The 13971-nt window shown below is 48.1% G+C and overlaps 1 protein-coding gene across 2 annotated transcripts in view; it reads left to right on the top strand.

Moving 5' to 3' along the window:
- The window catches only part of LOC148533787 (adhesion G protein-coupled receptor F3-like), a 63607-nt gene extending 50583 nt beyond the window's left edge, over positions 1-13024 (top strand). For both annotated transcript variants that reach the window (XM_088467362.1, XM_088467363.1), the window contains exons 14-17: positions 6350-7714; positions 10102-10140; positions 12120-12155; positions 12877-13024. In XM_088467362.1, the coding sequence (XP_088323488.1) occupies positions 6350-7714; positions 10102-10140; positions 12120-12155; positions 12877-12948 (1512 nt within the window). In that variant the 3' untranslated portion in view covers positions 12949-13024. The remainder of the gene's footprint in view (positions 1-6349; positions 7715-10101; positions 10141-12119; positions 12156-12876) is intronic.
- The last annotated feature ends 947 nt before the right edge of the window (positions 13025-13971 follow it).

Raw genomic sequence — 13971 nt, 5'->3', positions numbered from 1 at the left:
TACTATGGGGACAGCAGGCCATTTCGCCGGAGGAAGGTAAGCAGGAGATATCTGTGATACTAGTGTATGGGGACAGCGGGCCATTCCGCCAGAGGAAGGTAAGCAGGAGATATCTGTGATACTAGTGTATGGGGACAGCCGGCCATTCCGCCAGAGGAAGGTGAGCTGGAGATATCTGTGATACTAGTGTATGGGGACAGCGGGCCATTCCGGGAGAGGAAGGTAAGTAGGAGATATCTGTAATACTAGTGTATGGGGACAGCCGGCCATTCCGCCAGAGGAAGGTAAGCAGGAGATATCTGTGATACTAGTGTATGGGGACAGCGGGCCATTTCGCCAGAGGAAGGTAAGCAGGAGATATCTGTGATACTAGTGTATGGGGACAGCGGGCCATTCCGCCAGAGGAAGGTAAGTAGGAGATATCTGTGATACTAGTGTATGGGGACAGCGGGCCATTCCGCATGAGGAAGGTAATTAGATGTCTGTGATACTAGAGTATGGGGACAGCGGGTCGTAACGAGGAGATACCTGTTATATGTCCTGTTTTACCTTCTTGATGAATGTGCCGATAACTTCATTTCTACAATTGCAGGTGAAAATGTTCATTATCACCTGCCTTTGTAGAAATTTAGTAATGATGAATAGACCCCAAATCATTTAGACCAAAAAAAAAATCAAACATAATAAGAATACGATAAAATATTACCCGTCAGTGAGAAATATTGGAGGTTGGTAAACTTGGCAATTAAGCAGCCCCCATAGAAACTTATGGGGGCTGCTTGTGCTGTCGAAACAGGGAGGACCACAGCAGATATCTCTGACCATGATATATTTCAAGGGAATACGTAATATTTGTGCATTCCCAGCAAATATTTATTGATAAATAGGCCCCTAACAGATCACACAGACAGGAACTGAATCAGTCCCGGACGCTAAGCTGCGCTCTCTCACAGCCAAAAGGGGCCGGGTATGCAAATGCCGCGATCGCACTGTCTGGTGTAAGGACGCCCTCTATGTCTTAGAGAGCGACGGCAGAGTCATCGCACGCCGGTATAAAGACGCCCACTTTTCTTTCTTAACACACGTCATCTCCAGGAAGTGTATGATTAATCAGTAACATCGAAAGTCATCGGAGCAGCTAGCAGCCCTTAAGGTAGACCCTACCCCGCCACAAGCACTGCGATCAATGCAGGCTGAGATACAACCAGGTGACATGTACAATGACGCTTCCATGCTAATTATGCACGCCCAAATAACGCCGTTTTGAGGCTCAGACACGCCTGCGTTCGCACATCCACTCCCCCGTTTTCCTGGACCTTCCCATGTTACCATGCAAAAATGGCACCATCTGTCACTCTCAAACTAGAGATCAGTCTTTGTGCAACAAACGCAAGATTCCCGATCGCAGTGACTGGCTTGCACACACGCACTGCGAAGCATGCGCATACGGGCGACTATCGGCCATAGCGTGCAAACGCCACTTAGCGAGCGGGTCTGAATCATGCCACAGAGCACTGTATCACTCCGCCCCTCTTTCTCTGTCAGGGCAAATCACACAGCACTGTATCATTCCGCCACTCACTGCTCACTAACAGATCTCACAGAGCTTTGTCCCTCCGCCTACTGTCATAGCATAACCATATAATGCCATTACATTCATATTCGTAAAGTAGGGAGAAGTAGGAAAACCATAGATAATTACTATTACTATTTGAAATTGTTATTTCTATTGAAAAAAAAATAACTATTGCATTTCAAAAATTATTATAATAACTACAATGAGAACACATTGATGACATACCTCCCAACATGACCCTCTCCAGGAGGGACACTGGGTCTCATTCAGACCCGGTCACAAGCGCTGAGCGATCGCAACCGGGTCGATGGTTAGGCCCTGCACACGCGCAGCGGCCGCACTGCGCATGCGCAAGCCCCGGAGCGAGAGAGATACTCTCTCGCTCCGGAGCTCACTACAAAAGGGCCGGCTGTCGATGTTGATCGACAGCTCGGCCCGTTTTGTAGGCGGGGCGGGGGAGTGGCTACACAAACGGAGGCGTTCCTGATGGAACGCTTGCCGTTTTGTGGGCGGCCGCACTGACTTCAGCAGTGATGTCAGTGGGGAGCTTCCTGCTCGATCAGAGCAGGAAGCTCTCTGGGGCTTGCGGTTGCCGAGACCCAACCTTAGGGTCTCGTCGCAAGCCCCGATGGTCGTGATGGTCTTGACCATCACCGTGGTCGGTCGCTAAGATGTGGGTGGTAACCCACAGCTTAGCTAGCGACCAGGAGGCCGCACTAAAAAAAGAAGCGGCCGCCCTCATTCAGAGAGAGCGATCGCTTCTTACGACCGCCTCTGAATGAGGGCCACAATGCTCTGGTCCTGGACTTCCCTGGTAATATATGATTGGTGATGGCTCCAGAGGTGGGGCTGCAGTACAGTCCAAAATTCAAATAGGGGAGTCACACCATCTGCCAGTGAGTCCCAGCCAGTGATGTTTGGCAGTGTGTGAAATGACAGTTGGTGTGACTCCCCTATTTGAATTTTGAACTGCGCTGCTGCCCCATCTCTTACCAGGGAAGTCCAGGGCCAGAGCATTGTGTCCCTCCTGGAGAGGGTCATGTTGGGAGGTGTGTGATGATGTCATATTAGTTAAGCAGCTACAGTATGTGCCTACAGTGGATATAGTCAACATTAGATTAGATATCACCTACCAACATGAGAACCGGTATGATTTACCGCCAGGCCCTTGGCCGGCGGTTCAAATCCCGACAGCAGCAGCCCGAAAAGGATGAAAATCCCGATCGTCCCCAGGTAAGTATGTACTAACCTATTCTACCCCCTAACCCTCCCTTAGGGGTGCCTAACCCTAACCTTCCCCCCCAGTGCCTAACCTTAATCCCCCCTCTAAGTGCCTAAACCTAACTCCCCCTTCCCCGCCACCTAAACGTAAGTCCCCCCGGGGGTGCCTAACCCTAACCTCCCTCCCCCTAGCCTAAACCTAACCTCCCGGGGGGGTGCCTAACCCTGTCCCCCCCGTGAACCCTTAACCTAACCCTGCGGCTGTCCGCGCTCGGCGCCCGGCATCACTTCGATCGGGATGCCGGGCCTCCCGGAATCGGTAAAATCACAGGCGTCTAGATTTAGACACCTGTCATTTAACCCTCGCCGGGATTAAGCAGTCGGGATTAGGTCCGCCGGCTTCCCGACTGCATACCCCAACATGACCCTCTCCAGGAGGGACACAATGCTCTGGTCCTGGACTTCCCTGGTAATTTATGATTGGTGGAGGCTCCAGAGGTGAGGCTGCAGCACAGTCCAAAATTCAAATAGGGGAGTCACACCAACTGCCAGTGAGTCCCAGCCAGTGATGTTTGGCAGCATGTGAAATGACAGTTGGTGTGACTCCCCTATTTGAATTTTGAACTGTGCTGTAGCCCCGCCTTTTACCAGGGAAGTCCAGGACCAGAGCATTGTGTCCCTCCTGGAGAGGGTCATGTTGGGAAGCATGCAATATTAGTTGCTATGGGCAACATCTCTGCTAAAACTCACTTCTAAAAACTCTCATATCATCACTTTCTCTCATGGCCCCTAAGCGTGTCAATATAGTTACTGAGCTGTAAATATCACATTTGCTAGAATAATACAGCCAAGTGAATATAAAGTAGTAATGATACTAGCTGCAATGTAATAACAATTCGCTGTAATACAACAGAGAATATTACATTCAGTAATAAAATGCAGCCGCTTAAGTAAATACAAACTATTCAGGATCTATTAGGACACCTGCTGCAATGAAAAAGCAATCTATAAACTATATATCTATTTAAACAATATAATCAAAGAACTAGTGGTTAACAGCAAACATTTACACTGTTATTATTAGCTGCAATAGAATTAGTGCACAGCGTGTGGGAGTCAGCTTTGTACATAGGGCCTGATTCGTGCCCAAATGCGCATGCGCACGACGGAGGGAGCTCCGTCGTGCGCATGCGCGAGACCCGGCGAGCGACGGGGAATCCGTCGTTCGGGGTCTCGCACCAAAGGGGGTGTGCTGTCGATGGTGAGTAACAGCATGCCCCCTTTGGTGGGCGTGCCGGGGGCATGGCTGCCAGAGGGAGGCGTTCCCATGGGAACGCCTACCGTCTGGGTCCGGCCCCACTGACATCACTAGTGATGTCAGTGGGAGTGATTTTGGCTCTGATAGAGCCAAAATCACTCCAGGGCTTGCGGCAGCGAGACCCTACCGCAGGGTCTCGTCGCAAGCCCGATGGTCGCCATGGTCTTGACCATGGCGACCATCATCATGGACACTCGCATAAGCTGTGGGTGGTAACCCACAGCTATGCGAGCGTCCAAGAGGCCGCTCCAAGAATAGGCAGGAGGGTCCTGATTCAGAGCGAGCGCTCTGGTCAGAGCGTCCGGCTCTGAATCAGGCCCATAGCCAGTAACTTACTGCTAATTAACCCCACAGAACAGCACATGTAACACACAGGGGAATGCCGGCCATCTAGAGACGGGTACTAATTAACTGGTAACTAACCCCAGAGAGCAGACACAATATGCTGAATAATACTGTACTCTTTCAGTTATATCGGGCTTGATTCAGAGTTGTAGGCCAATACTGCTAAAATATGCTAATGCAACAGCGGCCAGGCCTTGTACAGAGACGCCCACCTGAGCCATCGCAGCTGTCCGCAACTGCGTACACATCCGCAGCATCGAACACAGATCAGGCAAACATCGACCTCCTGAGTGAAGCTATGGTCACTCAGAATGGGCGCCGTATCTGAGACAGCGGAGCCCTGTTACCTGTGTACAAGATCACAGTTGGCGACTGTTACATGCCGAGAAAACGCTCGCAACACGCGTGTAGGAAGACTGGTAATTTAACTATTGTCAGTATGGAATGTAGTCAGCATCCCAATGTGCGGGGTGCCGACGTTCTAAATACCAGCGCCGGAATCCCGACAGCATCGGGTTCCCGGCTCCAGTATCCCAACCGCCGGCATCCCGAAGGTAAGTATCGGGGGTTAGGGGAGGGTTAGCTTTAAGGTTAGGGTTAGGTACTAGGGGGAGAGTTAGGTTTAGGGTGCGGGGAGTGGGAGGTTAGGTTTAGGCACTAGGGGGGAGGTTAGGTTTAGGCACCGGGGATGAAGGGTTAGGGTGCGGGAAGGGGGAAGTTAGGTTTAGGCACTAGGGGGGAGGTTAGGTTTAGGCACCGGGGATGAAGGGATAGGGTGCCGGGAGGGGGAGGTTAGATTTAGGCACTAGGGGGGAGGTTAGGTTTAGGCACCGGGGATGAAGGGATAGGGTGCGGGGAGGGGAAGTTAGGGTTAGGCATTAGGGGGGGAGGTTACGTTTAGGCACCGGGGAAGGAGGGTTAGGATTAGGGTAGAGGTTAGGATTAGTGGTACAATACTTACCTGCGGGTGTCGGGATTCTGTCTGTCGGGATGCCGCTGTTGGTATTATGACCGGCGGCATCCCTGACCGGTGGCAGCTCTGTCCTTGCGAATCCTCTCCGCACATTAATCACGGTATTTTTGCAAAACATACTGTGACAAGTGCCCGCACATGCGCCAATCGGCCGCCGCTAAGCCCCGCCCCTCTTCGCTAAGCCCCGACCCACGCGATCGCAACCCCCCTAAAACCCCCCCTCCCTTAATTACACTTACCTCCGGTGATTGGTGCTCCGGTGATGTCCTCCGTGGCTCCGGTCAGCTGACATCCCACCCTGCACTGGGACCCGGTCAGGTGATGACCGGGTCCCAGTGCAGGATGGGAGACCAGTTGACCGGAGGCAGGACATCACCGAAGCAAAGATATTCGGTCCCTGGACTCAGGTAAGTGTATTTTTTTAGTACAATTTTTTTTTTTTTTTTTTTTGCAGTGTATCAGCGTGTGGTCTGTTTAGACCACACAGCTGATCACTGGGGCCGGCTCGGGCTTCTGCTCTGCCTGTTAGAGCGGAGCAGGAGTCTGGGGAATACCCTGGATAACACCACCTCCACGCCACGTTATTATAACAGGGCTTCGCCCGATATTTTTTCACTATTTATTTTTAGTAACTTTGGCCAGATCACATTTCCCATTACAGTTATGGGAAATGCGATCTGATTACTAAAAATAAGTGATAATTAGGTCTTGGAGTAGAATTTTACGAATTCTACTCCAATTGCCCTTTAGTAATTATCAGTGATACTAAAATAATGTGAAAAGGGTGTGAAAACACCTTTTTTCACTTTATTTAAGTAAAAATAAGGTTAATACCCTTGGTGCTATTGGTTATTGTGCATTTGCAGTTTTGTTTTGCGTTAGCCCCCAGTGACTGCTTGTCTTGCTTTGCTTGCAGAGTTTCCTCGCAGTCGCCAGCGACCTCACAGATCCCAGCCGCTCGTCGCTATGGCAAAGCTCCAGCAGCCCGCCAGCTTCCAAACTGCTGCAAATGGTGGAGCAGTTCAGCCAACGTCTGCAGGTCGACAATGGGTCCTTTGAAATTGATCTTGAAAACATCCATTTAAAGGGCAACACCTACGAAAGGGGGAGTGCTGGGCAAAACTACGAACAGACGTTTGACAAATACCTTGGGGTGGGACTGTCGATAAATCAGCAAGCCATATCTTCGCTTCTTCAAGGAAATGATGTTAAAATCACTACTGTGGTGTTCAGCTCCATCGGAGATCTCCTGCCAAGTAAAACTGAGAAACGCAATGACTCGCAATTAAATAGTCTTGTGCAATCGACCTCTATAAGACTATCAGATGGAAGCTCTGCATCCTCCAGTATCTTAATGTCATTCAAGATAAACAACTCGGATGAAAGGTACTCTCAACAGTGTGTTTTCTGGGATTTCTCTGGAGGCTTATGGTCAGACGTTGGCTGCACATCGAGAGTTGTGACCAATACCACCTACTGCAGCTGCAACCACTTGACCTCTTTTGCCGTGCTTATGTCAATTGATTCAGAATTTTTGCCTATAATTGAAGAGCTTACCAATGCCGGTCTTGCTGTTTCCATTATTTCCCTCTGCCTTTGTATCTTCATAGAGTGGTTTGTCTGGAAAAGCGTAGTAAGAACAAACATCTCGTACTTTCGGCACACCTCGCTGGTCAACATTGCGGTGTCCTTGCTCTGTGCAGATGCCTGCTTCCTGTCATCTGCATTTCCTTCAGTTATATCCCAAAAACTCATCTGCCACTCCATAACATTCTTGAACCATTTCTTCTACCTGTCCCTCTTCTTCTGGACCTTCGCCCAAAGTATGATGCTTCTCCACCAGCTTCTGTTCTTGTTCCACCATCTGAGAAAGAAAGTTTTCATTTCACTGTCATTCTTTGTTGGCTATTTTATCCCCATAATCATAGCCACTGGCACTTTTTTGTATTTCTACCCAAGAGGCAGATACAGCCATGCAAACGTGTGCTGGCTAAATCCAGAGAGCGGTGCTATTTACGCCTTCGCTATACCGGCTGGGTCCATCATTGTGTTTAACCTCTGTACGTTGCTGGTAGTCATCGCCAAGTTGTCCAGGCCGTCTGTTTCTGATGCAAGCCTTCCAGATGACAGAGAAACAGCTAAAAGCATCTTGAAAGCTGTCCTAGTATTAACACCAGTCTTTGGGTTAACATGGTCTTTTGGTTTTGCTCTACTGACAGATCTCGATCATCTGACGAAGCAGGTTTTCACCTACGGATTTGCTGGGATGAACGCTTTTCAGGTAAGGTCCAAGGACAGAAGGCATAGTAAAGTTGGTCATATTTTAGTGCAGGAGCAAATAATGGGGCTGATTCTGAGTCAGAGGGATCTTTGCGCACGGACACCAGTGTGAGAGGTTTTGCATACAGAGCATGTCCAGAAGCAATTGTATGCATCTTTGCATATGTCCATCCTATTCTGATTTAGACGGAACTGTCAGATCTGTCTTTCCATGAATTTTGGCGTTACGGGACGGATTGGGCAGTGATGATGCGATCACACGTAACCACCCTGACTAGAGGCAGTGTCATGGGCCTGTGTCAAAAGCTGTGTGCATGTGGGGAAGGGAATCCTGTTTCTGACGGATCTCTTGTGCCCAGCATGGGACTGGTTCAAGTGCAGATGCTAATGATGACGATAGCGGTGGCTGGCGTAATCTCAGTGGGTGGCACAGCTTTCCCCTTGCAGATGCGCGGAGCCCGCATTAGCCCTAAAGAAACTTGCATTAGCATAAGGTACTATGGGGCCTATTCATCAACACTAAAATAACGGTTTTAAGGGGGCCTATTCATCATACGATAAATGGCCAGGTAACCATGCGGAAATGCTAGTTTCTGAAAATTTAGAATACCGTTCCATTCATCATTAGGGGTCCGATAGGATCCCCCCGGTATTCTGCAAACTCCTAAAACTGAAAGTTTTCAGAGTTTGCTGCCGAGAACAAGCGCCATCTTCAGACGGCGCTTGTTCTCGGATCCCCGCTCCTTCCTATGGGAAGGAGTTCTGGGTAAGCAAAGAGGGATCCGAGCGGATTCCTCCGCCGCCTCCTCACTACCTCCCGGCGGCTTCGCGTATGCGTAGCCGGGACGACGGGGAGGAAGTAAGTAACGCAGTTACTAACCACGGGGACAACTTTTCGGAGCAGTTGTCCCCTCACCGGAGCAATGATGAATTGCTCCGGTGTCACGCTTCCCCCGCTGCGAGTTGCATACTTAAGTATACCTCGCAGCGAGTTCATACGGCATTCGATGATGAATAGGCTCCTTGGACATTTTCCTTAATTACTGTTTTTTTAGTATCCATTAACACAGGAGATATCACTGATATCTCCTGATCAAGTCCGTCTACTTTAGTATGGGGATATGGAAATTAGGCTATTCATCAAATTCTGAAATTATGTATTTTCGGAATTTGATGATATTACTATATGCCACTCTCAGGTGGCGTTTAGCGTGTGATACTGGAATCGGTACGAATTACCGCTGGACCCCCTGGCCGGCGGTTCAAATCCCGACAGCGGCTGGCCGACAGAGGAGGAAATCCTGATCGTCCCTAGTTAAGTATCAACTAACCTATTTTTCCCCCTAACCCTCCTTTAGGGTGCCTAACCCTAACCTCCCCCCCCCCCCCGCGCCTAACCCTAATCCCCCCTCTAAGTGCCTAACACTAACTCCCCCATACCCGCCGTCTAGACCTAAGTCCCCGAGGGGGTGCCTAACCCTAACCCTCCCTTCCCCTAGCCTAACCCTAACCTCCCGGGGGAGTGCCTAACCCTAAGTCCCCCCCCGGGTGCCCTAACCCTCCCTCCCCGCAGCTGTCCGCTGCGGCGCCCAGCATCCACTCGATCGGGATGCCGGTCTCCCGGCGTCGGTAAAATGACAGGCGTCTGCAGCCTGCGACAGGCGGCCAGGTAGGTGGGGGAGGGAAGCGGAGGGGCGGAGAGTTGGGGGAGACACAATTACCACAGCTGTAATCAGTGCTGCGCATGCGACGCTTTTGTTAACGTAACGGCGCCAATACGCGGCACTGATTACAGCTGCGGTAAAATAGAAGAGATAGGGAAAAGTATCTATTTTGTGAAAAGCGGTCATCGCACAAATAACAGCTTTTCGGAAAAGATACTTATGGAGAGGAGGAATGATGAATTCCTCCGGTAATTAGGTAGAACTCCATGCGAGTTCTAAACCTAATTACCTCCATCAAGTTTTTAGTTATGATGAATAGGCCCCTATATCTGGTTTCTGAGGCTGCCCCCAACTACAGACACTTTGCGTGTGACTCAGAATCAGCCCCAATATATGATGGGAATGGAATTTGTCAGCAGGTCGCTGCCTTTAGTAAGTTTCCAAATTATTATTTTTTTCTTATTTAGAAAGTTTCAAAATCCCCAAGTGATAAGGTGGTTTGGAAATGATTTGCCTCTCAGCAGATTAAGTGATTAGTTTTATGCCTATAGAGAGTAATGAATCTGAAGCATTGAGGTCAGCTGTGTGAGCGCATAGCAATAAATCCTCATAGTACCGGTGATTATACTAATAACAAGGGGGAGTATAATAATAATTATATTTATTGTAAGTGTACATGCGCCATACTGAACATGCATACATACTTATCATATCTGTTTTGCAGGGATTCTTTATTTTGTTGACTTGTATCACAGAAAGAAAGGTAAGCTTCATTTATTGGAAGATTGGAAGGAATACACTGTTCTTATACTGGGCCTCATTTATGAAGTGCAAGACGCAGCACAAATCTCTCCTTGGACGAGCCATGCGCAGCGAATTGTGACAGTGCACCTAGATTTTATTCCAAAGCGTTTATGGAGGAAGGTCGCAGCATTAGAGGAGGATAAAATGTTTGCACCAACAGTTAGGAGGATTGGGCAGAATGAGAATATGGAGTAGGTGCTCCTGTTCGCCTAATGAGGAGGGGGCCCATGTGCAGTCTTTGTCCGGTCCCCCTTATCTTTAGCCAGCGGCCCAAGCGAGTAGACTCTGGCGCTGTGCTAGAGTCTACTGTGCATGTGTAGTTCTCCAGGAAAATGGTGTGGCAGCCATTTTCCCAGAGATTCTTCTACTGCGCATGTGCAGGTCACCAGGAAAATGGTGTGGCAACCATTTTCCCAGAGATTCTTCTACTGTGCATGTGCAGGTCACCAGGAAAATGGTGTGAAAGAACATGGGTGCAGGGTGTGGGTCCCCCTGGACCCAGAGGCCCGTGTTCTCTTGAAAGTGATTGGGATGGTCAGGGTACATTTTTAGGGCATTCCTCGATTTCCACTCTACACTGAGCTGGTGGAGGTCAGGCCTCATCCTCTAATGGGACTGGGCACCTCTTGCACCATCGAATTAGACTTTAGTGGTCAAGCACATTCCCACTGTAGGTGTTCTTTGCTCAATGTACAAAACACACAAAACTTCACATACAACATACTGTACCTCCCAACTGTCCCGATTTAGGAGTTACAGTCCAGATTTGAGGTCTGTGTCCATCATGACTTTGTCGTGATTTGGGAGTAGGGAGGCATGTGAGATGCTGTTGCAGTATAGTGCATATCAATGTGACTTAAAATGGAGGGGAGGGAAGGTGGGTTGAGGGAAGCCCAGCACTTTGTAGACAGTCACAGACCATTTAGCCCATATCTTGATTTCAAATGCTCTGATGTCTGGAGGCATACATGTAATAAAGCTCTCTCTTCCCACCCTCCATTTTGCTGTAGAGTCACATGAACGTAGGCTGCCCCATACCACAGCATAGGGACTCCAGACACAGCTATTGGTATGAAATGTTCAGGCTGAGCCGCTTCATGCTAAAATGGGCGTCTGAGGTTAGAGTCCATCACTTAGCCAGTCTCACATAGGGGAAGGTTTATCAAACCTTCTAAAGAGGACAAGTGGAGGGGTTGCCCGTAGCATCCAATCGGATTATAACTATCATTTTATAGAGTGTACTAGATAAATAATTGCTGGAAGCTGATTGGTTGATATATCCTTTTTAGAAGGTTTGATAAATGTCACCCTAAAAGGAGTACTGAGATGTTTTTGGGAATTGAGAGACAGGTTTGTGGCCCAACGTTCAGTGTTTAATTACTTCTGTCATATATTTGCTTATGCACTAATGCTTGTGCCTCTGTGACATTATTCTATATATATATATCTATTTATACAATATTATACTTATTTACACTTTGTTTTCTAGGAATCTCAGTACTTTTTAGTGGACAGCCCCATATATTTTATTTATTCTTCTTCCTCCCACTGGAGAGATCTTCACAAATCTCGGCCTGTAATCCTGTCTGTAGCTGCCCTGTGCCAGCCGCTACCCTATGTGTCACATGTAAGTGACAGGCAGATGTACTAAGCCTTGGAGAGTGATAAACTACCAACCAGTCAGCTCCTAACTGTCATTTTTCACACACAGCCTGTAAACTGACAGTTAGGAACTGATTGGCTGGTAGTTTATCTCTCCTCTTTATCACTCTCCAAGGCTTTAGTACATCATACACATTGTTTCTCCCCAATACCTAGATTTGCTGGCAGCACTGAACTGAGAATGCATTGTCCTATCATTCTGCAATGCTGCTGGGATGATCACCCCTGGCACTGATACCAGTATTGCTATGTAATTGTTGTTCAATCTACATTTAGGTGCGGGATGTGCTCTTCTGCAAGTCATCTTCTAAGGTGAGTCACCTGTTTTAGTTTAATTGCAGACCGAGTTGCAGGCTTCTAAGCTTTTCCCTTACGGCCACTGCATTGTACTTACCTTCATATACTAATGCCGCCACCTCTGTTCGGGATTGAGACTGAGGCCATGTGGCCCCGGTCTCATTACTACATCCCGTTCTATCGCCTGCAGGCGCAACCCATGTCATCAGTAACGGCACCACGCTGCCGTTTGACAATGTCCAGGCACTACCTCTGCTGCCCTTTCCCTAATACTCTCATACCTCCCAACAGTCTCGCTTTAGGCAGGATAGTCATGATCCTCAGGTCCCCAAATAGGGAGCCTCCCTGAATGGGTCCTGGTAATGTCAAAACGGGGCATTGTTAGGTGGATCTGGGCTGGATCAAATGGAGAATTAGGGTGATATGTATCAATCCTTGCAAAGAGGTCAGGTGGAGAAGTTTCACATCGCAACCAAACAGCTTCTAGATATCATTTTATAGATTGTACTTGATAAATGATAGCTATAAGCTGATTGGTTGCTTTGAGGGTTTGATACATCTCCCCTCAGTTTGTTATGAGCCTGGTGGGGCAGTAACATAGTCCTATGCTTGAACTTGCTGCCTGCATCCTAGGATGAGGGTAGATGACTGATATTTAAACCTTTATATCCTGTACATTTATAATAAGGCATCAGCTTTATCCTAATATGGACCCATATATTTTTTTGTTTTACAGACAACTTCCACAACCACAATGACATCTGAGGTTACCAGCAAGACCACATCCTCCATAAAGAAACAGAAGTGATGGTCACTGAATGGGAAATGATGCTGCAACATGACGAACTGCATTATAAACTTTAATAAACGACCTAGAACCAGAGACTGATACTGTATGTTATGTGAATAAATATCACTTTACGTACAAGTCCTGTGAGTTCTGTCCTTTGAAGATTTGCATGGTTTGGTATGCGGGCATATGTTTGTAGATGCCAGTGTGCTGCCACCTTATTGACGTTAAATAAAAATATTTTATTAAAGCAGCACCGAAGCAGTGCTCACCGGCACTGTGCCGGACCCGCCCCCTCTCAGTATATCAAGAGCTTGGAGGCGGGGACACCTAGCAGTCTGGCAAGCCCGGGCCCTGGTAATTAGTACCTGCCCCCCCCTGCTCCCACTCTCTACGTCCCTTCCAGGGTCTGCGTCCTTCTGGCCCCGGCAGCGTGAAACCACCGGCTTACGCAAGTTATCCGATGGCTGCGTTTCTTTCAATATGGTGTTGCCTTTTAAATGATTGCCGCTTTAAAAATACGGGAAGACTCGCAGGAGTTACCGCAGCGACACAAGTTGCACCCTATTACTGTACATAAGCCCCATGGAGTTACAGGACTACCTAATTTCTATACAGTATGTGACTGCTATATGTTAATAGATAATCAGATTTGATAATATCTTTTGAGTTATTATTTTTGAATTTTATTATCTAGTGAACATGTGCTGTTGTATAATAGATTAACCACAAATAGGGTATTCCCAACCCTATGGAAGGACTGAAACAATATATTAATCTCTGAATGTTTTTGAACGTATATTATTTATTAGAGATGAGTGGGTCCGGTTCTCAGAGAACCGGACACACCCGAACATTGCAATTCCGAGTCGGATCTAAGACCGGCTCAGGTTTTTCCGCCTGAATCTGATCTCAAAACGAGGCAAAACGTCATCCTCCCGCTGTCAGATTCTCACAGGTTTTGGATTATATAAAGGTCCTCGCAATCGGCGCCATTTTCACTCCGACTGTGGAGAGAGAATCTAACAGACGTGTAGTCAC

Source organism: Taudactylus pleione, unplaced genomic scaffold (assembly GCF_031769625.1).
Source record: "Taudactylus pleione unplaced genomic scaffold, aTauple2 ptg000070l, whole genome shotgun sequence".
In the NCBI taxonomy this organism is placed as follows: domain Eukaryota; kingdom Metazoa; phylum Chordata; class Amphibia; order Anura; family Myobatrachidae; genus Taudactylus; species Taudactylus pleione.
The sequence above is the reverse complement of the archived record's forward strand: the minus strand, read 5'-3'. Positions and strand labels throughout refer to the sequence as shown.